We start from the raw sequence: 27,254 nt of genomic DNA, 5'->3' as shown, positions 1-27,254 counted from the left end.
TTGGGACTTGTTTTAAATATTTAATACTGACAATCATCAGAGATGGAATAAATAGAGTATTTAGTACTTTACAAGTGCCTGATGTCAGATCCTTCTTTTAAACTGTCTGCCCATTTAAGCTTACTTAATCAGAAATTGACTGTCAGCATTCAAGCTAATAGGTTCTGATTTCCTGTATGTTGTTGACCAGATAAGGTATCAGTTACCATTTAAGACCAGTGACACCAATTTTTCTTCAATCACATACAATCTACAACTACTCAGACCATCTTTCAGGTAGCTGACAGAATAAGCCTGGGGCCCACTCAAGCTTTTCAATTAAGGTAGTCAAAGCGGAACTGCAAGAAAGACTCCAAGCCATGAACCAGCAACCAAGAAAAATTTGGTTAAGAATTGCCATGCAGTTCATCCATGCTAAAGGACCCTGGAAGGTATAGATAGGAAGCAGTATTAACCGTTCCTGTAGTACCCTCAAGCACTGCTACAGCTGAGATAGCAGCACCCAATGAAGTCCATGACTTCAAAGAAAAAACATTAACATACAAGTGTACTTTCAGATTTTTAAATTGCTCTCCCACATAGCCCAAAAGACAAAGATTGTGTTTGTTCTGCAATACTATACACTAGGCTTTTGTGGACTACTCATGTAAGCTCATCAATGCAATCCTCAAACATCCATCTTCTGTCCACAATTGTGTTCACCCTCAACAAATCAAGTCTAAAATTTAACGGAGCAGTTTTTAATGGAGCAGTTCTCCAGAATTCTGACACTATCAATAAAGTTACATTAAGAAATCTAAAATAATAATAACAAGGCCCTTTCATGAATATTCCCAATATAAGGAAGAATGCTGGGATGCTCCCACAGGAAGTTCACAATGCTTAAGTATTCACATACAAAAATGACAAGGTTTCCTTGCTTTATCCCTCCCTCCCCACCCAAAGGAACTAATTTAAAAAATTGATATAAAACGTGGTAAGGCTATCATGAAGCACTAATGTTTACCTGAGCTTTGCAGTGAAGTGAAAGCAGTGTACTGCTTCCCTGAGACCAGAAAAAACAGAATGTAATAATGTTTTTATAACAGTAACTTGATTAATAAAAACTATTGTTTTTCTACATTTCTCAGCATGCCTCCCTAAAAAATAATATGCCCAAGTGCTACCATTCTGAAGCCATTTGAAATAAGTGAAAGCCTGATTACAAATATTTTGTTTATATTCCCCTACTTCCTAGTTGTCACTATCACCACCGCCTGATCAGCAAGAACAATCACTATTAGGAATTGGTGAGTATGATTCAGGCAGCAGTGGAATTGAAAACATTTTTGCATTTTATTTAAAACAGCTCAAGAGAAACTTCAGTCCTGAATAGCAGAGATTTTATTCAAATTATCCCTACATGATTTTGTTTTTGTAAAGTGAAGAAGTATTGGAGCTTTGCTTTTCAGTTTCACAGGTTATTAGCACTGTCCTTGTAATTTATTTATTTTGTTTGTTTGTTTTTGTTTTTTTTGAAGAAAGGTCTTGCAGGGCAAGTTAAAGGTCTATGAGAAAAGCATGTAAACTGTGTCAGTCCCTGGTATGAGTGTCTCATTTATGAAGGGATCATAAAACGAATGTACTTCATCTTAAATTTTGTTGCTGCCAATACATTAAACATTTTAAAAATCCACATGTTAAGCAGAAAGCCTACTCACAAAGCCCTATGTACAGGACAGTATTTCTGTAGTTCTGTCAAGTTTCAAAACCAAGACAGAAGAGCTTTGGATGTTGCTGCAAGCATATCTCATGTATCCTTCCCTACAAGAAAACTTGAACACGAATACTGTTTTAATGCACAGAGGTGTTTTATCCATTACCAGTACCTGCCTATGTATTAAGCTTTAACACTGCCCCCCAGCAATGTTGGATTTCAGATACTTTCAATGCAATTAATTCACAAACACTGCAATGACAAAAGGTAGGAAAATGTAGTCTTGCTTACAGCCACACTTACCTGCTCTAGACGGATACAACATTGCAGCCCTTGTCTCCTAGAGCAGACTAGTTTTCAACGTACCACCCAACACGGTTAGTGCAACCGATGTAACACAAAATTCAGCATTGGGTGGAATGTGCAAACATGCAGTTAGACTAGGAGTCCGTGCTACTGTAAAATGCCATCCTTAAATTTAATTCAAGTATTAATGAGAAAATGCAGTTACAGCAGTGTGTGACAGGCATCTAGACTCATGAAGACTGCTGTGCTCCCCTTTTCAGGGAAGAAGCACAGCTAGAGATGATATATTGTCAAGCATAGAGCTAGCTACTACATGAAAGCAGCAGATTTCAAACTGAGGCCTCAGTTGAAAGCTGTGGTTTCAATGCAGTTCAGTCCAAAATAACTACTTCCTGATGGCAACTTTTAAATTCAACTTCCTACAGTTAAATTTATCAAGAAATACTAAGGTTAGGCTATTAAGAAAAAACCCTGTGTAATTAATCTTTTAAAACCTGTCATACAAACACAAGATGCAACATTTTCCCTAGTTAGCTCACCAGAAAACACAAAATCAATTACATAGCAATGCTGAATTTTAACTCAAAACCACAAGTAAAGTTGACAATTTTATTTTTAATATTCCAAGGATATACTCATACAAAAGGGAAATTGGACATGTAAAGTCTAGTCTATAGGCCAGAGTTGAACTAGATCATAAAACAGAAAAATCAGAAGTACTGCATTTTTTTTTGCAACATAAATCAGCTCACAGCAGGCTGCAACAAAGTTCTAAACCCTTTCAATCCACTAGCAGTATGTGACAGAGATATTGTTATTTTAGCATTATAATGTGGTCTTTAAAAAAAAGCTGAACTGAATCCCAGAGAATGCTATCAAACTGAAAGTCACGTGGAACATTTGTAAAACTGGACGTTCAGTGATATTACTGAAAATTTTTTCCATGGGACAACACAGAAAAAGTAAAAATTGCAAGTTTTTTATTTTTTTACTAAGCAGCCTTCAAAATTTATGAGGAAAGAAATGCAAAAAAGTTGAAACAGTTTTTCAGAGTATTAATCTAAAAGCAAACTCAGTAATGCAAGACATTCAGATTTCATTTCTTACCACTTCCCCATCTGCCATTCCATATCCATCAAAGAAAAGCCAAGCTAGTGCTGCTGTGGGTACTTCAAGTTTTTCAGTTTGGTTATGGATCTAAATTTCAGCCATAAACACTTAAGTTTTATAGAACAAGATGCTTTTAAGCATGAAAAAATACACTGAGTATTAAAAAAAAAATCAAACAGCAAAGAAACCATAAAATATTTATATGCAAGTAGGATCTTGAATTTGCTGCTAGAATACTCTTAGATCAAGTATTAACATTAGAACTAGAGTGGTAACAAGCCTAGAAACACATTAGGTAATTTAAATACCTAGGCTCTGAATAAACAGCTATATATGCCACTACAGAGGAAGAAGGGGCCAAAAGTTGTCCTAACTTGGGTAAGTAACTTGTTGAAACAGTTCCATATACCATCTTCCCAGCAGCAATGTCAGTTTGAGGAGTTCCTACTCCCCACCTCGATTATTCATTTCTGTTCCTCCCTACTGATGTGGATCTGACTTAAAAAAACAAACAAACAAACCCCAAATACCACATATTTTGAAACTTGAAGTTGGAGAAGAAAAAATGGAAAACTGTGAACTAGATTTGATCTCTAATCCAATTCATAACATGGTCCTGCAATAATTTCCCAGGAAAACAGACAGGTTGGCATTTCTGATGAACAAGCTTCAGTCAGTCTTTTAAGACATAATAGTAAGGTCTTCCATTTTCACAGTACACATGCACTGTAATATAGATTTATTCCAGTAGAGAAGATGCCCTACATGCAGCAATGGAATCTACCACGCTGGAAACTACAGTTTCACAGGATGAAGAAAGTTCTATTACTAAAATGAAGCTGCAGAAGTAGGAACTACAGCCCCCAAAGTCTGAAGTCTATTCTCCTTCAGCCTGAATTTACTCAGCAAGGTAGCAGGGGTTATGACCTGCACCCACGAGATTAGATGTATTGGAAAGCTTAACACTCTGAAAACAATTAATACTACTTTCTTTTGTTTTTCTCTTCAAGAGGTTACTCCCCCAAAATAACTACTTCCTTTGTTTCCTATTTATGGTAGGAAGAAAAAGCTACATTTTCAGGACAGAAAGGAGGCATGGTAGTATGACTCAAAGGTAAATGTAAGAATAGAGCTTACAGGCAACTGTAGACTGTGCATTGACAAGGCTCCCAGCTGCATAGTCTATCACTCCACATGATCTCCCCATAAAAGCACCTTTATAAGACCAAACCAGAAGTCCACCTAGCCCAGTATGCTACGTCAAGCAGCAGCTACCTATGCATGCTGTGGTAAAACTACAGGAACAACCACAAAGGAACTCCTACCCCTAGATTCTTCCCCATGGTCACCAGCAACATGTGGCTTCACAGAGGAATCAGAGGAGGATGCCGTCACATGAATTTGCCCAATTGATTTTTGATCTGCTGTAAGTTTTCATCTGCTTGTTCGTATGTAGACTGCACTCTAGAAATCAAAGGCATGTCATGTGAAACGACCTTAGATGTTTAAAAGAAGTTGAGCTGACCTCAGGGAAAAAGAAATAATGATGTTTACTCAGCACACCGTAATACTAAAAAAAAAAGGCAAGATGACAGCTGAAATTAATTGTAGTACAGAAAGTTACATAAGATACATGTTAGAGGTAAATGCACATTGTTTATATCAATTTATGTGCCACCTTTGTGTACAAATGTAGGTCAGGGAACAAAACCCACTGTTAGAAAACAGAAAAATTGAAGGCCTAGGAATATAGTAACTTAAAAAAAGAACTCCCATAAAAACACCCCCCACACACCCCCTTGAGGTCCCTGCTTTCTTTTAAAATCCTGAGGCAAGTTGAAAAAAGTTGTAATCAAACACTAAAAGAAGCTGTCAATGCAAGCAGACATTCAACAAACAGATCTGTCAGTGTTACCACATACATACTGCCCACAAGAGGAGAGGAAGGCAGACAAGTTCCATTTCATGAAGGTTTTCCCTGGGCTAACTATACTAGCAATGAATTCTCAGAAATAAGGTCCGATTGAACCATGGCTTGTGTTAAAAAATGACTTGTAAGTCATATCTCAACAAATCAGGAGACAATTATCAATTACTACAAACTATAAAAAAAGTGTTCAGTTACATCAGTTTCCTCACAAACAGTGAAGCTAAAACAGAAACACTGTGTGTTTGTATCTTGGAACATGTTCTTAGGGATCTCAGCAGTTCTTCCTGCTCTGGGTATTGAAGTTTCTGACAAAGAGTAGAAAATCTGTAATTTCCTGCTCTGCAGAACTAGCAAAACGACTGTCACTTTTTCGATCTCTAACAGGCAGACAGGAACAGATTACTGTACCTCGACGTTGGTAGTGTTTCATTAGCACAGTGAAAGTGGTACCTCAGCTATGAAGGAAAGCTGGCAGCTGAATTACAGATAAACAAAACCTAAAACCCTCAAATTCCTGGAGGCATCAACGACAAAAAGGCAATCTCTTCCCGAGGCCTAGACAGAACAAGACCAGACATTAGTCAAGAAAGATGCATTTTCATGCTCTCTCTGAAAAATAAATACAAAAAGGACAGAAATTTCAATACATGCATTAAAGTTATATTTGACTTAACACAGATGGCATGAAGACAAAGGTAGTTGCTAATGGAAGTTAAAGAAGGCTTCATAAGGACTCCTCCCCTTGCAGAAATGGGAATGAAAAAACATTTTACAGGAGTCTGCATGCTTTCAGTTTCTCTTATCTGGCTAAGAAAAAAAATCCTTCTTTCTCCTGTTGCAGCACACAAAAATCTCTGTGAAACTCAGTTCATGGGAGGCAGAAATCTGGAAAACAGAAGTTAGTCTCAAGTGTGTTTCTAACATCTGAGCATGTTTTATGAAGCTATTTCTTTTCTACGGATCATTACATTCAAAAAATCAAAATGCTTGGGCAATGTAGAAATACAGCTGTTTCTTTCAACAATTATAAAAAGGGAAACAAAACGTGTGTAACAAACAGTCTTGCATTACTTTTGCGCTGAATTGTTATGAACAGCACAGTACACAGTTGACTGAATTTAAAGTACGTAGTAACAAAATAAACTTAGTAGATATGATCAGCACAGAACTGAATTTTACTATACTATATGATCCGTCACAATTGAGCTTCCCCTTAGACGACTTAAGTAATAAACAATTTACTATGACAGAGCCATTCAGAATGCAACAGGAAGCATTTTGCTAGAGATCAGACTTTGTTTTCTTGCACTACAGAATACACTCACTGGGACTGTTCTTTGCAGTAAGCGTTTGGTTATTTCGAATCAAGTCCACAGCAAACTCACCATCCGCTAAAGATACAGCTGCATGAGGTAAGCTAAAAAGGAAGTACAAGGCACTTGTTATCTGCAATTTATCTCAGAAGACTTTTAGTGTAGTATTTTTAAAAGTTCATCTAGGAGCAACAAACTCAGATCTGCCTTTTTTTTTTTTTAGGCAGAGTTGTTTTACAGTTCACAAAATGCAAATATTTCTTATAAAATTATTCTCTTTACAGCAAAAGAAATCTTGTGTCATTTACATATAATAAATACATCTAGTTGAAAGTGGTACAGTAAAGAAAACATTACCTAATTTAGGAGATGTTACTAGGTAAATAGCAGCTGGCTATTCCATCTGCAACATACAGCTCCAGCTTCACAGTGCATTGAGAGTAAACTACTTGCATAGCCACAGGATATGGGTATCTCTTATCCATAGGATAGTATACCATACTCTCTCCTCAGTCCAGAACCCAATAAGCAAAGCAAGGTGTTCATATCTATGTAACAGCATTAGTGTACAAGCAATGTTCTTGCTGTTAAGAAAGCAGAGCATGAAATCTAACCTATGCATGTAAGTGTTGCCAACAAAAATTATGATCAATGGTGAAGCAAGTTAGTTATCTGGAGTTTTATTTTAGTTTACTCAATCAAATTATCTGTAGTTTTTCTCCCTTATGAAGGGCAGTAGAATTCAAATGTATGAGAATAAGCAAAAAAGGTCTATGTCTAATTTAACACAATTCACAAGTGCCACTAGTGGCTGGGGGGAGGGGGTGGGAGGGTGGAGTGCTGGTGTGGGGGAGGAACAGTCATCCTTGTCTTAATCGGTTTCATGTGTTCTCCAGTTACTACAAGCAAACAAGACGATATTCCACTGTATACCCCTGCAGTGCTTCACAAATTGATTTGATCATTAAAAGCAACACTTCTAGTGTAAAACATACTGAAACATACTGTTAACTTGCCATCAGATCAAAAGATATTAGAACTATGCTGGTATTAATTGCAGCCCCACAAATCAATCAAGCAATCCTATCTAAGCAAGCAAGCAAACAATTAACACTAAATCTAGAAGAAAAAAATGCAAACAAAAAAGTCTTGAAACAATATCAGAGAACGTTAAAAGAAATCACTTCCAATATCTATATCCCCCCTGCCTCAAAAAAAACCCCAAACAACCCCAAACCAACTTATATATTCTTGCCTTACACTTTATTCCATGTATTCATATATCTGATAACTGTCACTTGTGCCAGAGTATGCGCCCAAGTTTGCTGGTAAACTGCTTACTTATTAATAGGCAATGAAATAAATTGAGACAAAAGACTGAAACACTGTTTTTCCATGAAGTACTTAAAATCAGACATGACAATGATCCTTTGAGACTATTCAGGCATTTTTGTATAGTAATTACTGATAGAGGCAATTACGTCATACTATCATAATTATTACACTATTCCTCATTCTCATGAGCTGGAACTGCACTACTGGGCCATATTTCACTTGTGAAACCAACCTACGCAACAGGCCTGAAAGGCATCCTTACTTCTGCTTGGTGCAAAATTTTCCCAACATTGACCATGTTGCTCTCTGGGAGCAAGAGAGATCCGCTTCAATTTTTTTCCCCTTTTATTGGGAATAAAGCATTTCAAAGATTAAAAAAATGAGTAAATACTAGATTGAATTTGTGGAACAAGTTTAAATTATAACTTCTATATTTGTTTCCCACCTTTTTAAACCATTACTCTTTAAAAGCAGCTTCCAGTTTTCTCACTTTATAGCAAATCCTGTGTAGTGTTTTTATGCCAGTGTATCTAGGACACCTTTCTAACTCACGTATGAAATGCAGTGTAAATGGTTATCTGACGGAAGATTTCATACCAATCTGCAGGTTAAGATTTGTGCATCTGCAGTGAAAGCAAACTGCATAATTCTACAATTTTGCTGATTTTAAAACCTTAAGAAAATATCACAGAAAATACTTTTATTATTTCGCAGGACCTCCTTGGTAGTAGACACTATTCAAAAATATTTCATAAATTTAAGGGGTTTTAGACAACAGTATTAGACCTAGATATGGGTGTAATTAAAGAAGAATATGCACTTTATTTTTTAATCTTATGTTTAAAAGCCATCTATATAATTTTGCACCTACAAGAACAGCTTTATTTAAATTAGCATTCCTTGGGTGTCTGTGCTTTCAGGAAAAAAGCCAAAATCAGAAACCCACCTCTCAAAACCTAGTACAGAACCTAAATTACAGAAATATTTTTTCCTTAACATTCACCCTACTGTTAACTCCCAAAGAACAACAAATGCAGAATACTTGAAACATATGCGTACAATGAAGGCAAACCCAGAAGAATAAAGGCCATAAATGCCATAAAGGCCATAAATGACAACATTGAACCAGCTCCTGAGTTCCAGTAAAGTTAAAACCTGTCTCTTTTCCTCTCCACATCCCACTGTCAGACACAAATCCCTACCAACACAGACTATAAGTTCTGAGGCTGGCTGAGAAACCATTTTCTTACAATAGGTCCAAAAGCCTGATCATTTGCAAGTGTTGGCATTTCACTCTGGGACTAAGCTGTAAGAGAGTTCCTCAGTCACTTCACAGCATTAAATTCACCGAGAGACTCGGTCTGCACTGCTGTTTTAACAGGAATTTCTGAAACTAATGCATACTTTCCTGCAGTAAGTTTTTACTCCAATTTATTACCAGCTTCTCATGAAAATTCTCCAGTAGTTTTGAGCACCATGACACCCTAAAGTAAGAAAGGCACTAAGTAAATCTGTGCTTTCAATTGCGTCTTAATCTGGTTTCCGGAGCTCTTCCAGTTAATTTTATTTCAGTGGTCTAAGGGAAGGTTAAACTAACACTGACTGAATCTTGTATTTCTGTTCAAAACCATCTCATAGTTTCTTCATGCAACAACAAATTCTGGTCCATTAAAATGACAACCTTAAAAAGCTTTATTGTTTTTCAAAATTGGTGGATAAAAGCCAGCTAGTCTGTCTTCAAAAACATTGAACAAAAAGCACCTCAAGCAAGTTATGTATTTTAAGAAAACTAAAATTCTGGCATTATTCTCAGAAGATTCTTAACCACTTCCAACTTCAAATTAATAATGCAAATAATGTTTAATATTGTGCACTCAATCCTAAAAAAGTCAGAATACACCACATCACTTTGAGCAAACTGGCTGATAAATTACTCTTCTGTTAATTTGTTCCCACTGCCAGCTTCAGAAAAAGAGAGCATTACATTTCTGAAGAAGGTGAAAGACTACCAGTGACTGCTGTTCTGGATTGTTCCCCACTTTGCCTTCCCATTACAAAAGCTCCCCAATTCATATGGGAGTATCTACAGCAGCAATTTGGTTTTCTAAAGAAATGCCAAACCTCCCAAAACTGTTACCAAATTTAGGCTTCACATTTAAGTAACTAATTCTATATTTCAGCTGTATTTAAAATCCAACCTTCACTTTCTCCATAAGCAATTCTAATCAAAGAGGGCACAGTAAAGAAGAACGAACAGAAGATGCATTCAACTCCAGAAAACACATAAATCAAATACTGACAAGAGAAATTCAGAACTATTAATTAAAATTTTAAAAGAATTTGAGTAACTCAAGTGGGGGGTTTTGTATGAACATTCAGACAGAAGTATATCAATCTAGAAAGCAGCAATAGAAGACAAGAATATGTTTTAAAACTCCAATATAAAAAAACCACTCAATAAGGGATATGACAGTTACTTTGGAAAAAAAAAAAGTGTAATCACAAGGAAAACGAGACTACAATGAACAAGAATACAACTGGATACAAAAACCATGAAGAAATTGCTAACTAGAAGTTCTGGTATGTTTTGTGATCCTATTCAAGAACCAGCATGTACTTAAGGCACAGGTGAGGCCCAACTCACCTAATCCTTTATTGAATTTTAGATTTGATGAAGCACAACTCATTTCTGTTTGAACCAATTTCTGTAATTCTCTGTACGCTCAATTAGGTTAAAGTATCTTCACATTGTAAAAATCTGAACTTGCACAGCTCAAAAGACTGTTTATCCTTGTGGCTTTTTTTTTTTTTCTTCCTTTTGAAGCAAGCTATTAGTTGCTCACTCTTTGTACTACACTCATTAGATCAATCTACAATTTTTAAACTGACTTCATGTATTTGCAAGCAGCCAAAACTGTCTTACTCAAAATTAAGTGAAATGAAAGTGAAGAGCTAATTATCTTCAAGAACACTCATTCTTATTTGGAAAGATCAAATTGTCAAATCTGCCTTATAAAGCTTTCCTCCAGAAGTTTCACAGGGTTTCTTTGCAGAAAGTCGTAAGTGAAATCTCATTAAGTTGCATGTTGTCCATATTTCCACAATTGCTTTGAGGATTTAAAATCAGAATCTATATAAAAATCATTAGTAACCTAAAGCAGAGTGGGTTGTTGGTTGTTTTGTTTGTTTTTCTTGGGTGGTTTTTGTTTTTTTTGTTTTGTTTTTTTAACACAACACATTTAAAGATAAGAAACACAAAACACAAACTAGGACTGTGACTTGAAGCAGTAAAAGAAATAGTCATAAAAATGTGGGAAATAAGAGTGCAACGTTTCACTGAACCAACTTAAGAAAGGAGAATTATCCCCCGTGTTACAGAGGAAATGTGTTTCACCCAGAGGAAATCAATAACAACAACTGAATCTGAAGTAGTTCCCTGAGGTGCCACCAAGAAAGCTTTTACTCATCAGCTGTGCTTCAGTATATAAAAGGATAAAGCAGCAACAAATTAAACAGGTGATTGCCAAGCAGTCTGACCAGCAAGGCAGCTGTACTAGTTAATAGTCCCATTTGTGACCACCCTGCTGTGTTATGACTCCTGTGAACAGACTTTCAGCCTTAGTTAAAAACAACTTGTGTTAACATGACATAGTAAGAATCTATCCCAGAATTTCTCTGATTATTAAAAATTGATAATCCAATTTAATTTTCTCTACTTTGCTACACCATGTAAGTTTTACTTTGAAAGAATGAAAAAAGTGGGGAAAAAATCCACTCCTCTTACAACTCTGGAAGGTGCTCTAGTTTAATGGCATTGCCACATATTAAGAGATTACAAAAGGAATCTTGTGTCAGATCAATGCGTGATCAGATGTCTTACAAGTTTAACTACCATCACTGAAACACATTTGCAATATGCTGATTTTAAGGTCAACGAAAAGCATACTATTCTGAAAGACCTTTAGAAGACAATGTCTAAGAAAAGGAGATGTAAAAAGCATTTGCTTTAACACTCTGATAAGTTCCTTACTAAATTTTCATACAATATTCAAAGATTAAGCAAACATCTATGATCACTAGATCATGTCAGACTCATTTTACTTCTTACCATGAGGGCTTGTATCACAGTAGCAGCCTCTCAAAGATGGGACAGTAAACCGAGAAAGCAGTCTCACTTTAAACACATCTGTAAGTGCTTTTTAAGCAACTATGAAACTACATCACTTATATAAAAGACCAGAAATAAAAACTCATTTCCAGGAAATACTGGTGGAACTATAGGTAGGAAAGAGCCTATGTGTGAAACCAGTCAGGCCCTTGTGCCTTACTAATGGACTCTTTATGGAAATACTTTTCTCAACAAGTTAATCTTATACTAGGTACTGGAAGTGACTTGGCTGTGAACTAGAAGCTGAAGACTGATGTAACCCATCGAATTAACTGCTACACTAAACTGACAGGCGATCTGTGACTAGGGTGACGGAGCCACAAGTCCATGCAGACGTCAGAAGGAAGATGTGCACTTGAAATGGAGCTGAAACAAGGCTGACTTCAGCTCAGCTTGCACAGGACCAGCAAAGAACACACTGTCACATAATCCTATCCTGGAGAACTAAAGGCATTTGCATAGTCAGCTTCAGTCATATTTCTAACAACAAATACTACGTGAACATTCAGATGCAGGACCCAAACTGTATCTCTTCAAACACTGCAGACAGGGGAGGTCAACACTTTCAGAAGACAGCCTTCCCATCCACTTGCTTAATACATCTGGGTCAAGCATTAGCCAGCCAGCCACACATCTACACAAAGCTAGAAGCAAACTGCTCTACAAAGACAGAATAGCACAGTTCTCAATTCTTATACCCTGACTGCCCATTTGCAGTTTCTGAAGGACTAATGTAATTAAACTGAAAGAGTTAAACATCTTAAACCCTTTAAGTATAGATTATTTTAATGACTGCAAGTAAGTATACAGTCTAAAAAATCCTTATCAAAAGTCGCCATGGTAAGAACCAGCTACACTAACCGCTTCCCTTGTGAGAGCCAGCTTTATCCCCTCCCAGTTATAAAAACATGCCATTTATTTGAACATGGAAAGGGAGTAACAGTGCTAGACCCATATTGTCTCATTTCCCATTTCCTTTTAGGTATCAAAATGCAGACCTTGTCACAATAAGGCTCAGAAACGCAATGAAGCAGACATTGGGCCTTCAGGAGAGAAAGTGAGATGTTGGGTCTCTAAAGAGAACTTAGGGAAGGAAAAGAGCAAGTTCTACACAGTATTTTTTATTTTCCAAAAGTGATTGTATAGAAAGCTGGGGAAATACTGGATAGCCTGTTACTGACAAATGCCAAAACCTTACCCAATTATAACTACAATGAAAACCTGGACTGCATTTATGCTTATGCACTAATTATTGGTGGTTTCAAGCAAAAAAAAAAAAGTAGTTAAAATTTCTTAGGGCAAAATCCATAGGCCTGCTTTGTGCCTCCATCAAATCATAAATTTATTTGTCATCGTGTTTGCTGCACAAGAAAGTGTTTTGAAATCTGGAGGCAATAGTGTCTTCTCCCCCAGAGATTAACTGAAAATACTTAGGGGAAAAAAGAGCCTGTCCTTGTCAAGGTACCAGCTCCTCTAACACAAGCTTTGTTCTCCCCACAGAGGGGAGACAGAGCACAGCTGGTCTCAACTAGTATAACCAGCAGAGCCCTTTTGCACAGATGACATTTCACAGATCTGAAAATGCTGCACTGGCTTTGTTCCAATCCAGTTTACCTACTGACTAGTCGTCTAAATCAGGGAGATGTGTAGCCCCTTTTGGCTCTACAATCAGAGAAACTTCCTGTTCATTTTGTACCAATGGTAACCAGAGAAGGTAAATTTGTTCAGTAGTCTCTCCCTTACAAACATTAATTGTAACAGAGCTGAATTATTTCCCAATAAGCCAGAAGAAGCAAACTGAGTATTTTTTCAAAATCTTATGGCTCCTTGAGTATAGCTATTCATAGTTCAAAAGGTCCTAAGTATATTAAAGAAAAAAAAAAGAAAAAAGGAAAAACAATCATATTTTTCTTACTTTTGACAACTTTCATTGTTACATCCTTTGAATGGCATTTTAATCATGGCAGAAACTTAGCATTTTTAGATATTTTACAAATCAGCATGGCCTAGGCAGAATCAACCTAAGAGTCCTACACATACGTAAATGGAAATACATTTGTATGTCAAGATTCTGTTAGAACCAGGAGGTCTTGCAGTTTGTAACACAAACTACACTACCAGATCTTGCATTCTTCTTTTTCCCCAAGCTCTATAGGCATCTGTTGCCTGAAGCATCAGAAGACAGTCCACCTTGCTAACCTTATGAGTCCCATACCAAGTTTTACATAGCTGAGGGCCACAAGATGCACAGCACTTACCTAGTCATTGTGAATACAAACAGGTTTTATGCTAGGATCGCCCTGCTGCCATTAGATTGACAGAGCTGACAAGCAGAGAAGCTTCACTCAGAACACTGCAAGAGTCACGTGTAACACCAAGGTGGGCATAGTGGTAATTTGGGTCCTGATTTTCCTCTGAATTGGGATTCACGTTTTGAATGAAACACAGATTAGAGAAGTTTCACCTACTTGATGATAAACCTTGCTTTATTTCAGCCTAAGGCACCAATACCACAAATAGAATAGATACACATTAAGTGAACACTTGCTCACAAAGAATACCAATAAAACCCATGAGGCTCCACCATTGCATAAGCATTTTACTACAGGCTCACAAGATTAAAACTGTATTTTTGTTTAAGTCCCAGCTATTTATGGTTATTTAGGTCTCAACTACTTATGCACATGCAAGTACTTTAAAAACAGTGGAAATAATTATGCATACAGCTAAGCTGCTGCCTGGAAAGAGATACTTTGAAGAATAATAATAATAAAGTTACTTGTCTATTCAGAAAACTTCAGAGACCCATTTTGATGAAGCTCCTATGGAACTTTGTCTATGTGGTAGAAGCTGGCAGATTTCCTACTAGTTCCCCTTGCTAGCTCCTCGGCAGTCTACCCTCTGGGCTGAAAGCAAGCCAAAAGCCTAAAAGTTCTGGCTGTGCTCTCCCCTGCAATCTTGATTCCCAGGGTCTACAAGTGGCCTGCCCTGGCACTGGACCTATATTCCCATGTGCAGTCAATTTTAAAATACAGGAATGTAATTCATACATAGGTGATTTCAAAATGCCAAAACAGTTGTCCTTCCCCACTTGGCTTTGCTGGGCATGCTTACTGGTGGCAGAACTGTAAAATACTGCCACAAACATGCAGCTCAGAGCAGGTCAGAACAAGCAAACAGGAGAGCATACTAATTTTCTGCTGAGGTACTAAGGGGAATTATATACTTCAGCATATTTACCAGGATGAGATGGTTTATCATCGTACCTGAACATGCTGGAACTTAACCACATGCTTAAAAGACAAAACTGAAGATATAGTAGCACTGTTCCTCTTACCATATATACACATAACTTTCTAAAGAGCTAATCTATACTTCAAAATTTTCAATGTAAATAATGTAGTTTCAAGACCAAGTATAATTATACTCCGAATGAATTTAGAAAGATGAACATTAAACAGTTTCTTTAGTTTAATATCCTTAATTAGAGAAAATAGGGGAAAGATTTGGTCAAAGACAGTACCTTTCTGAAAAATGCTAGAGTTTTCACAAAGGTCTGTGATGTTACATAGAGTATCCCAAGAGCAGCAGCCAAGGAAAGTTACTGACACTGATGTATTTGGTACGGAGAGTAGACGTTTGAATGAGATGTTGTATTGGGTTTGCATGGCAAGATTTTGGTAGCAGAGGAGCTACAGGGGTGGCTTCTGTGAGAAGCTGCTAGAAGCTTCCCCCATGCCCAACAGAGCCGATGTCAGCCGGCTCCAAGATGGACCTGCTGCTGGCCAAGGCTGAGACCATCAGCGATGGTGGTAGTGCCTCTGTGATAACATTTAAGAAGGGGAAAAAAAGTTGCTGCGGCACCAGAAACTGCAGCTGGAGAGAGGAGTGAGAACATGTGAGAGAAACAACCCTGCAGACACCAAGGTCAGTGAAAAAGGAGGGGGAGGAGATGCTCCAGGCACTGGAGCAGAGATTCCTCCGCAGCCTGTGGTGAAGACCACGGTGAGGCAGGCTGTCCCCCTGCAGCCCAGGGAGGTCCACGGTGCAGCAGATCTCCACCTGCAGCCCAGAGAGGACCCCACGCCGGAGCAGGTGGTGCCCAAAGGAGGCTGTGACCCCATAGGAAGCCTGCTCTGGAGCAGGCTCCTGGCAGGACCTGTGACCCTGCGGGGGACCCACGCTGGAGCAGTCTGTGCCTGAAGGACTGCAGCCCATGGAAGGGACCCATGCTGGAGCAGTTAGTGAAGAACTGCAGCCTCTGGGAAGGACTCATGCTGGAGAAGTTCATGGAGGACTGTCCCCCGTGGGAGGGACCCCATGCTGGAGCAGGGGAAGAGTATGAGAAGTTCTCCCCCTGAAGAGGAAGCAGTGGCAGAGACAACGTGTGATGAACTGACCACAACCCCCATTCCCCATCCCCCTGCACCACTGAGGGGAGGAGGTAGAGAATTTGGGAGTGAAGCTGTGCCTGGGAAGAAGGGAGGGGTGGGAGGAAGGTGTTTTATTTCTCATTACCCTGCTCTGGTTTGATTGGCAATAAATTAAGTTAATTTTCCCCAAGTCGAGTCTGTTTTGCCCATGACAGTAATTGGTTGAGTGATCTCTCCCTGTCCTTATTTCAACCTATGAGCCCCTCGTTACATTTTCTCTACCCTGTCCAGTTGAGGAGGGGAGTGATAGAGCAGCTTTGGTGGGCACCTGGTGTCCAGCAAGGGTCAACCCACCATGGATGTCATCAAGACCTTTCTCATGGACACCTCACAGGGCAACTTTCAGCTCAAAGTCTTCCAACAATTATATTTTTTTTTTCCTTCAGAAAGGGAAGCCCAGCTTCCACTTTAGAAGAGAAACAGAATTTGTAGGAGAGTTTAGGAGTGCACTCTGCAAACCCTGACTTCTGTTCTTTTGTGGATAGAAAAAAGCTTGGCCTGAGGATTTCTTTTGGGCTGAAATGATGAGCACGCCAGGTACAACGAAACACTTAACATTTGTTTATTTTACTGATCTGCTGCTTTCTAACCCTTTCCCCCGTGTTTTCCATTCCCAAGAGTCACTTGGACCCATCTGGCTTTGAAGTACCAATACAAGGAAAAAGCTTTCTTTTTAGAATTGAATCCTTCACTACCAACAATATAGCTGAAATCAATGACAACAGTAACCATTCTGAATGGAGGCATGCTGACCTGCAGCAGAAGCCAAGAGCAATGGTCAGGCATTACACCACTGTAACCACTGCAACAATCCTAAATTGCCCTGTATCACCTAAGCCAAATGCTGTGCCAGTTGTTAATATTTCTCCTCACTCAGCTTGCTGAGGGTATCAGTGTATGTTGGTTTACAATACTGAACACATCCTCACTTGAAAGCACCTTACAGCTTTGCACAGATGGAAGACATCTTAGTTTAATCCAAAATATTTTATTACTCAGTTCCCTGATGGGGATTATCTGCCTTCTTCCCACAAAAAAGGCAGTCTGAGTGACAGTCTGTATGTCAATCTTCACAGTGAGAGAAACCAAATAGATCAGTCAGTGATCCAATCTTTTCTGTATCAGTTTGGCATAATGCACTTTTAAAATGACAACCCTGAAGACTATCTGCATTGCGCTCTGCCAGAGATCTGCATGGCTTAAGGAGCTTCATTCCATGCCTTCTTGTACAGAAGGCCAGGGGTGGGTGGGGAGGGTGCTCCTTCTCCTCCTTCTTCCTGTAATACTGGCTTAAAACAAATACAGAGAACAATCTGCATGTCTTTAAGACCTTTTCCCTACATACCCCTGCTCTTCCTCCCAAAAGCCTCTGGGAGGTATAAGAAACATGCAGTTGCAACTCAGTAAATTCTTGACAGGGGAAGAAACTGGAACTCTCAGTTAATTTTAGGAAAATGTTTGAAGAAGGTGTGAACAAGGCCATGTGGAACACAACACATCAGTGCAGGAGATCCTGGCCCTAACCTTGGGGGTTCAATGAGAAAAATAGTTCTGCTGGTTACAGTGACCTTGCCAGAAGCCAGTAGCCACCACTGCAGGGCAGGCAGCGAAGAGCCTGGCTGCATTTGCTGGACAATATAGAAGAACTAGTTTCCACACTTACCATGGAAAACCTAACAGAAACCCAGGTGCCCCAGCGCTTCCTACAGGCTGGGGCATCCGATATGCCTGCAGAGATCAGGAAACCTACTGTATCGAGCTGTTCATTACAAATAAATGCACAAATTATAGTTGAAAACAAAAAAAAGTTACGTCTCTTCTATATTTACAGAAGAGCTTATCTTCCGGAACAATAGGCAGACATCATTGAAATAAGTTTTTAAAAATAAACTTATGTATATTAATATAGTTTTAAGAGCAACTCCATCCAGCTCCACTCCATTTAAAAACCAGCTGTTCACATTTCCATTTAGAGTCTGAACTGCCTAAGAACTTTACACAACTATAGATGCCATCACTTATGTTTTATTTATATGAATAATCCAATAAAATTAATAAACCATACAGATCCTTAATGTGGGAGATCCTTTCCAGATTTTTAAGAACATATTAGCACTGTTTCAGTGAGCTTCAATGCTAGTCACAACTGCAATATTTTCTTATATCAAGCAAACAAGTCTTTAGTCATAGACTAGGCATCCGTAGAGGCATTTACTTTAGTGAAATAACAAACATTTCAGATGTATTTTATGGGGACATTGAAGATACTGATTACATATCTGGTGGTAAAGTTGAAACTTGCAACAAGAGAAAAAAATTGAAAGGAATATTAGTATCATACCTGGCAACTCTGCAGTCTAAAAACATGGAAGTAGTAAAAAAAAAAGTAAAATATTGTTAAACTGAGGAAACTGTCACTGACTACACATGAATTATCAAAGTACATAATCAGCAACCAGAAATTAAGGTACTGTCATAACTCAAAGCAATCAGAATATTGTCTTAACAACGACAATAAACAAACACTTGCCTGCTAGAGTGTATTAATATGCCAAGCTCGATAACCTCTACATGAACTGCAAACTGGAGGTCACTGCAAGTTTCACCATGCATGTCAGGTATTTGCATTTTGTATGCCTCTCCAGATGCAGAAGAGTTAAATATTACCCAAAGGTAATGGGGAGGCCCTATTATCCACTGAGCTTTGAAGCTTCCCTTTTAAAGAAACAAAGAATTACTAAAATAAAATTCTGCAGGCATTTATTGGCAGTAGGATGGGAGGTAATACTGAATTTGTTTAAAAAACAGTTGTTTCTCAATTTGGTATTATCACAAATTACATTTTTTTTCCTTCAACACTTAAAATGTTTATACCAAGCCTTTTCAGTATCTGAAAGGAACAATCTTGAAAGTACAAGCATGATGGTCATGGAGGACATAAAAAAATCCTCAGGGTGTAAGAAAGTTATTTGAGAGAAATAAGTAGTGAAATGAAATGCATATCTGTGGGTCAAAACAAGGACTATTTGTTGCATACCTTTGAAGGTTTACTACCAGCTCATAAAAGGACCTGATCTTCATTGATGACAACTGAGCAAAGACTCATTCCAGTTTGCTCAAAAGCAAGATGACTTCGATGATCCTCAAGCAGAGGATGGAAAAGAGCTCAGAAAACAAGATGTCAGATGTGGTCAGGTATCAGTGTGGTCTAGCAGACACAACTCATTTTTCCAGCACTCTACTCCCACCTTCCACAGCGTCCCTGGGTAAGTTACAAGGAGCTGCAGTATCAACAGTAGTGTGAAATCTTACTGATGAGAAATACTACGGAAGAATTGAAGTCACCCAGCGTAATAAGTATATTAGCAGCCATTCCACTACAAATTAGACTACTAGCACAAGAGAGATGAGAAGAAGCAGTATTATGTTAAGTTTCCATGAATTATGTGAACAGTTTACAATTCAGGGACACAAAAGAAATCTATGGAGACAGTGTGAAACAAAAGTAGACTGACTTGAATTCCAGTTTAATACCATAGCAGAGGAACAGGAATACTCAATGACATTCTAAGTTTAAAGAAAAAAAATTTTTTTTTTGCAAACACCTTCAAATCCTTAGTCATCAGGTGCTAAGCCCTATCAAAAAATTGGACATTTCTGAGCAAAATTGAGAGGGAGTGATGGCTCTATCAGCTTTTATTAAGACAATTTGAAAATTATTTCTTCAGTTTCCAGACAGAAGGTCAACAATTCCCAATTTCAAATTACTCTTAAGTAACAAGTAAATAGAACTGCTGTTTTTCAGGACATTTTTCAGCCAAGATCCAACAAAACTAATCTTAAAAAAAAAACAACAACCCCACAACCAAAAAACCCCAGTCAAACAAAAAAAGCAAAACAAAAACAAATGCCACCACCCCAACAAAAAAACAGAAGAACCAAACCAAAAAACAACTCAAAAAATCCACAAACCAAGAAACAAACAAAAAAACCCCAAAACACAAAACAACCCCAAACATATTTTATAGGAAAAAAAATAATCAAGACTATTCACTACCAAGCAAGATTCTCCAGTTCTGCAGTGTGGAGAGACAGGAAATTGCAAGCATCCTGCAACACACTCAGCCTTCGGGTAAAGATAAAAAGGGAGGGAAGCAACAGAAAGCAACTTTCCACTTAACCACATTCTCCTAGTCACCTAGAGACAAGTAATGAAGCCCTCATAAAGGCTTTCTGTCCACTTTGCCTCAAGCAAAAGAATGAACTGTAATTCTAGAGTTTTAAGTGAGAGCAGAGCAGATAAAAAGTAAAATAAGACGACCCTTGGGTCTTTGCAGAGAATCCTCCAAGAACACCAAGATAAGCATTAGAAACTCAGAACTTAAACCAGATCCGCTCTCTTATCACCACTGCTGCTGAAAACTAGCTTTACAAGTTTGTTTAAACAAGAGCTACATGGCAACCTATAATTGCCATTTTAAACAAGCTTAAGCCAAGTTTCACCAATACTGGAAGACAGCAAAAGCCAACAGAAGCATTCCCACAGTCACCGCACTCCCACCTGCTTGTTTCCACTCCCATCTCATCCTCTCCTGCATCAGGATAAACTGTTGCAGAGCTGCACCATTACCTTTACTCTAACTTAAAAAAAACAACAAATGATTTAGCACACTAAAAGATCTCATGAAGTTCAAATCCATCATACAGAAGGAAAAACTGATCTTCAAATCTTGTGCTCTGCACATTTGACCTTTGGGTGAGGCACAATTGCACATGTCTACACACAGGTATCACACTGAGCAGTAGTACTTAGACTCTACTGACAGTGGAGACTGAACCTTTAGTATCACTAAATCCAATGGGACAGAGAGCTCCAGATTAGTTAGTTACAATCTATTTACTTTGCATAGGAACAAAGAAACTGCCATACCACATCAGACCATTTAAGCAGAACCCTACCACTTGCAATAACTAAGAGTGATAAAAATCAGACACAGTAGAGGGTGACCCTCTTCCAGAAGTACTCTCAAGCCACAGAGCACAGAAGAGGTAGGAAGTGAATTTTCTCTCACAGTAGTATCCGTCCGGCTCAAACTGGAAGCAGAAAATGTGGTGGCTTATTTAAGCAGCCAGTTAAAAATATCCAGCATTATGGACTTGGTTAAAACATATTAAATTATATTTTTCCTTAGCTAAGAATAGCCAAGGTCAATAATAAGGCATGTTTTTTACCTTAGCTACATTTTGACAACAGGAACAGAGAAAACTATCATTATTTCAGTAAAAAAAGAAAAAAAAGAGCAAGTCAAACCTTGGCCACACTGTGCTTTCACTGTACATGCTCTCTCGCTGTTCCTATGCCACTGCCTAGTCCAGTGCTCTGTTAAAGCATTCATGCCCTCCTTTCAAAGTCATCAAAGGTGCTACAAATTGATAAGCAGAGCTAAAATTGACAAGCTTTTACTTGTACATATAGTCAAAACTTCAGTTTCACAGTGTGTCTTCAGTGACTCTAGCAGGCATCAAACAGCAACTGCAGAAAAAACAGTATAAATATCTACAAAGGTTGTCTTGCAGCTGAACTATATGAAAAGCCTGCCGTATCTAGCATATACATTTTCAAATTCAAACACTTAATTTTCACTCAAGACATACAGTACGTGGTTACTGTATGCAGAGGAGATGAATTGTGGCATTTCCTGCTTTTCATTTTTATAAGAACATGGTTACGGCAGTAAAACTACTTTTGTACTTGGGGATGTAATAAGCCACCTACATCAATTGCAGACACCAATAAACATCACTTAAAGGGCCTGAATATTTTAAAAGAACATTGTCAAGGTTGCAGAGAAGATGGTGCATTTTGCCTTCATGGATTTCCCTCAAGTTACAAAAAATCATACTACAGTTATCACTGAACTCACTGTTTGGATCTTTTTACATAAACCAAATCAGTATACTCTCAGTACAGATATGGGATAAGAGGTCTGAAGTGCTTTATGTTGAAGCTGCATTTCCTAGTTAAACAAATCCCTTCTCTTACAGTGATACAAAAAGATACCTTACAACATTCACAGCTTTTAGTGAATATATTTGCTGTATGGCCACAACAAGCAGAATGTTTGAGAGCTTGGAGAAAAAAAGGTAATATTTACATTTAGGAGTTAACAACAGAGTCAATTTCCCTTCTCAGCTTCACTCTGAGGCTCATGCAGGTCTCCCAGCATAAACAGAAACAAAAAATCTATTTAAAAACAAAGTAACTGTAATACCAAAGAGACTGATAGGGGGACTTTGGAGCAAGCACAGTATCTTTTAACTAACAGTAGATCCTTACAGGAAAGTACAACTACTGTTTTTAAAAACAGACTAGAAAACCTCCACATAATACATGATTTTGATTATGCCCTTCAGTTTGCCCCTTAATAAATGCCTGGGCAACAGCTGCATGCACAAATTTGATGTGTAATACGCTGTTACCCACATACAAATTAACCTCCCTCCTTCCGCTAGAACAAGTCAATTAATATTACAAAAAGGGCAAAGGGATGTTTTAAATTCTTGATACGGTCTGACAAACTAGTACGTTGTCTAACATCTGTTTACTGGTAACATGACATACAGAATTACTGAGATACTCTGCATGAGCATTTATAGGATATTTCTGAAGAACAATCACTAGTAACGTTGCCATGTATTTTCAACTCTACTTATGATACATTCAAATTATGATAAATTCAAAGAAGATTATCTCACCAAAATACTAACGAGAAAAGCACTTGGCATTTAGTATTTTCTGTGATTTGTTAACATTTCTAGTCAAATATCAGAGCATTTAGGAGAAGGGTTTTAACTTGTACACACACTCAAAACACTGACTTGTCCAAATGCAGGTACTTAAAAGTAAGCAAAACCATCCATGTGAAAGGAAAAAAAATCCACAGCTGCTCTGTCACTGCTGCTGTGGGACTGACTAGCAAGGATGGACCCAATGTTTCACTATTGATGCAACATATATTGACCTTCCTGGACCCCTAATATCAGCCTAACTCCCACTTGCTATCACCATGAGACTCCGAGTTGTTTTAAATGTCTTCCAACGCTGATTATTTTCCTTCAAAGCCATGAAACTGGTTACAATCAGTAATGAGATACAATATACAGTACACTATAATTTCATTACTTGATAGAGACAAAGATGGTGCTAAGAGTCATAAAAAGACAAGTTACTCGCTAAAATTCGTAATTATTCCCACCTCCCCAGGCACTTCAGATTTCCCACTAATCCTTCTGTAAGTACAGAGGCATTTCTTACCTGTTATGACCACACTGTATCAAGTATTTTTACACTGCCCTAGAAATGGACCAAAATCCATGTGAATTGCTGAGAATTCATATAAGCAGGACTTTGGTCAAGAAAACAGCTCTTATTACAGTAGTCCCAAGATAAGTCAACTTTTAAAAAATATCCTTCAGGTTTAACCAATGTAAGACCAACTGAAAAGAATACACAAGTCATGTGTCCAAACTGGAACTAGATTTCTTGTGAGATCTAAATAATTAGCCAGACAAACTGTAAGGCAGCATTGAAATAGGTGCGTGGATGCTAACACTAACTCCTTAAACTACACAGTCCACATCATATAAAACCTTACAAGAAATCCGTATGAAATTGTCAACTTCACTTCAAAATTACACCGTCACTACCGCAGTGCCTTCCCACACACACACCTACAAGTTAGACCTAGCAAGCGCACGTTAGAGCTGAAATGTGCTCTGAAGTACTTAACTGCTTCACCACGGACATGAGTTCGCTTTCACCCCGAATACTTCTACACAGGTCAAACAGGCAAAATATGGGCCGTTTTATAAAACTTCAAGAAAATGGACTTATCAAATAATACATACGGAAGGCAAGTAGGAGCTACGAACACCAGGGCACTAAATGAAACCACTGAAAGGTATCGTCTAGACTAAACCGCCGCAAAATTACTTCCTCCTGGAAACAGGGAGAGGACATTTATGTTCGCAAACCTCTTGCCCCCCTTACCAAGGATTAAAGAAATCAGTTCTGCAATACCACGATGCCGCGAACTGGAATTAGACCGCGGAGAAGCCCTTTTAAACAAACAAAAATCACTCCGTTTTGTGCAGCAAACTGCTAGGGCAGCGCAGGAAGCCGTCAGGTGCTCGGCGGGCACCCGAGGGAGAACCGCCGCCGCCGCCGCCTGAAGCAGGCGGCGCAGCCCGCGCCCTGCCCCGGCACGGCGGAGCTGCGGGCAGAGCCAACGGGCTGGGCTGGGCTCGGCTCGCCCCGAGCCCCAATGGCTGACACATCCGGCCCCGGCCCGCCGCCACCCCGACCTCACACTCCAAAGCCCCTCGGGGCTCCGGCAGGAGTTAAACACAAAAGCACCCCCCGCAAGCACACACGCCGCCCCCCCACCCCCACGCCTCGGCTCCCCCGCAGCCCGACCCGCTCTCCGCCGCCTGCCGGGCCCCGCGCAGCCCCGCGCCGCTGACAGCTGCGGCCGGCCGGCCGGCGGGGCAGCGCTCACCCACGCACCAGGTGCCCCCGCGCCCCGGGGGAAGGCGGCGGCCGAGGGCTGCCCGCCGCGCCCCGGCCCTGCGCTCCGCGGGCAGCTCCCGCCGCCCCCCGCATCCGCTGCCGGCCCGCGGCCAGGCGGCGGCCGGGCGCCCGCGAGGTGGAAACGGGGCGCCGGAGCAACACCACGAGCCCTCCCCGCGGGAACAGCCGCCGCCGCCGCTGTCACCCGCCGCCGGCCGGGGTCGAGCCCTGCCCACGACAACCCACCCGCCCGCCCACCCTCCCCGGCGCCCCCTCACCTCGCGGGGGGGGACGGCTCCATCCTCCGCTCCGCGGCGGGGTCGGTCCCCGCCGGGCTCCCCGCCGGCAGCGGCTCCGGGAGCTCGGCGCAGCGGCTGGGGGAGGCAGCCGGGCTGGCGGGGCTGGAGCGGGGCGGCCCGGGCAGGTAGTGGAGCAGCAGCGTCTCGGGGGGCTCCGGCGAGGAGGAGGAGGAGGAGGAGGAGGAGGAGGAGGAGGAGGCGGCGGCGGCGGCCGGGGCGGCGGCGAGGAAGAGGGGCGCCTCGGGCAGCCGGTCCAGCTCCACGCTCCGCACTTTGCGCAGCTGCTTCCGTCTCCAGTCAGAGCGCTGCTCCCGGCTGCTGCCGCCGCCGCCCGCCTCCCGCAGGAGCCCCCCGCCGCTCCCGGCGACGCTCCCCGCGACCCCGCCGCCCTTCAGGCTCCCGCAGGCGGCGGCGGCGGCCGCCTCGGGGCCGCTGCCCGAAGATAATCCCGACGACGAGGTGCGATTCCCCGCCGCCGCCGCCATTTTCTCTGGCGGGTCACATCGGGCTCCCGAGGATCGGGGGGAGCCAGCGCTCCGACCCGCTGCGGAAACAGCGCTGCCTACGCAAACGGCGTAGGGAGGGGGGCGGGAGGCGGGTGCGGATTGGCGGCGGCGGGCGACGCGGGGCGGGGCGGCCGCCTGTAGGTGCAGCGGGGCGGGGCCGCGCGGCGCCCCGCCCCGCCCGCCCCCGCGCAGGTGTTGGCGGTGGGAGGCAGCCGCGCCCGCCACCGCGCGCGCCCTGCCCGCCCGTCAGCGGCAGGGCCTGGCCCGGGTCGGGCTGTCCGCGGACGGACGGACGGACGGACGGACGGAGAGACACAGACAGACAGACAGGCAGGTCGGGCCGCGCCGCGCCCGGGAGCCGGTGGCGGCGCCGGTGGCGGCGAGAACGTCCCCGCCCCCACGCGGCCCTTCCCACGTGTGGGAGAGCGGCGGGGGCTCCGGCGGCCCCGGGCAGCCGCCGCCCCCCTGTGAGGAGCTGAGGCGCGGGGAAGCCCTTCCCGAAACTCGGGCCGGCCCCGGGCGGCGCCGCGCCGCAGCTCGCAGCACCCCGTCCGCCTGCCCCCGCTCCCCAGCACCCCGAAAACCTCCCCCAGGCGGCGGCCTCCCCGGGGGCCGGCCGAGGGGCGAGGGGGGAGGAGAGTGCCAGCGGTGCCTTGCTGCCCTGCGGCGAGCCGCCGGGAGATGGCTGCTGCGCCCGAGCTTACCTGCTCATTCCTCTCTGGGCTTAGTACGAAATTCAATGCGCATCCTCGCTCGCAGCCTTCAGGCGTCCTTCCCCGCGCTGCCCTCAGTGGGCAGGCGCCGCTTCGCCCGTCCTCAGACGCTTCTCCATGTCTGCAACTGCCTGGAAGCGTTAATGTCTCGTCGGAGCACACCCGTTCCCGTATGGGCGAAAGTACGCGCATCTAGTTTAGATGATAGCCTGCCACATGTACCTACCGCTGCGGCTGTTTCCCCAGAGACTGGGAGAGAGGAGAAAGGCAGGAGGCATCACATGACCAGAACCTTGGGGAGGTCCAAGCGAAATCTGCTCTTGGTCTAGATTTCCACTCCACCGCAATTGGGTGGTTCTGCTTTCAGCCTCCGAGCTGCGGAGAAGGGACTCACAATTTTGCAAGAGCAGAACGGCGTACGTCGCTGTCAGAAAGGTGCTGGTTTGCTGCCGTCAAACAAGCCTGCCTGTCTGAACGCCGATTTAATCTGAGATGAGGAAAGGAAAACTAAATGTCGCTATACGTACCAGGTTGTTTTCAGGACGGTGTTATTTTGGGTACAGTAGAAGTCACAGAGTTCAAGGCACTTTTCTTTAGCTGAATATCTTAGGCTTGTTTCTCAGAATTTGCTCTGTATCCCCCAAGCGTAACACTAACTAAGCATCTCGACAATCGATTGTTACTATGGTCACTTGGCTGGGATCACTGCTTTGATCTGAAGCACTAGTGGAGTGAGAAGTACCTCCTAACAGAAGCAGATTCTTTCTTGTCTTACACGTGGGATCAGATGCTGACCTAAATGTAGAGTCTTCACTGAAGGATGTGCCGAGCAGATTAGAAGAGGCCTTTCCCTCTAGACTTGCAAAAGGAAAAGCC

General features: G+C 41.5%; 1 protein-coding gene across 2 annotated transcripts in view; it reads right to left on the bottom strand.

The window, feature by feature from the left end:
• MAP3K1 (mitogen-activated protein kinase kinase kinase 1) overlaps nucleotides 1–26,707 on the bottom strand; it is a 62,755-nt gene extending 36,048 nt beyond the window's left edge. The window contains exon 1 of one of the 2 annotated variants that reach the window (XM_075019616.1): nucleotides 26,370–26,707. In XM_075019616.1, coding sequence (XP_074875717.1) covers nucleotides 26,370–26,377 — 8 coding nt within the window. In that variant the 5' untranslated portion in view covers nucleotides 26,378–26,707. Of the gene's footprint in view, nucleotides 1–25,138; nucleotides 25,667–26,369 lie in introns of those variants that run through there. The other variant, XM_075019617.1, reaches the window with a different exon arrangement.
• Between the last annotated feature and the right edge of the window lie 547 nt (nucleotides 26,708–27,254).

Source organism: Buteo buteo, chromosome Z (genome assembly GCF_964188355.1).
Source record: "Buteo buteo chromosome Z, bButBut1.hap1.1, whole genome shotgun sequence".
NCBI lineage: Eukaryota > Metazoa > Chordata > Aves > Accipitriformes > Accipitridae > Buteo > Buteo buteo.
The sequence above is the reverse complement of the archived record's forward strand: the minus strand, read 5'-3'. Positions and strand labels throughout refer to the sequence as shown.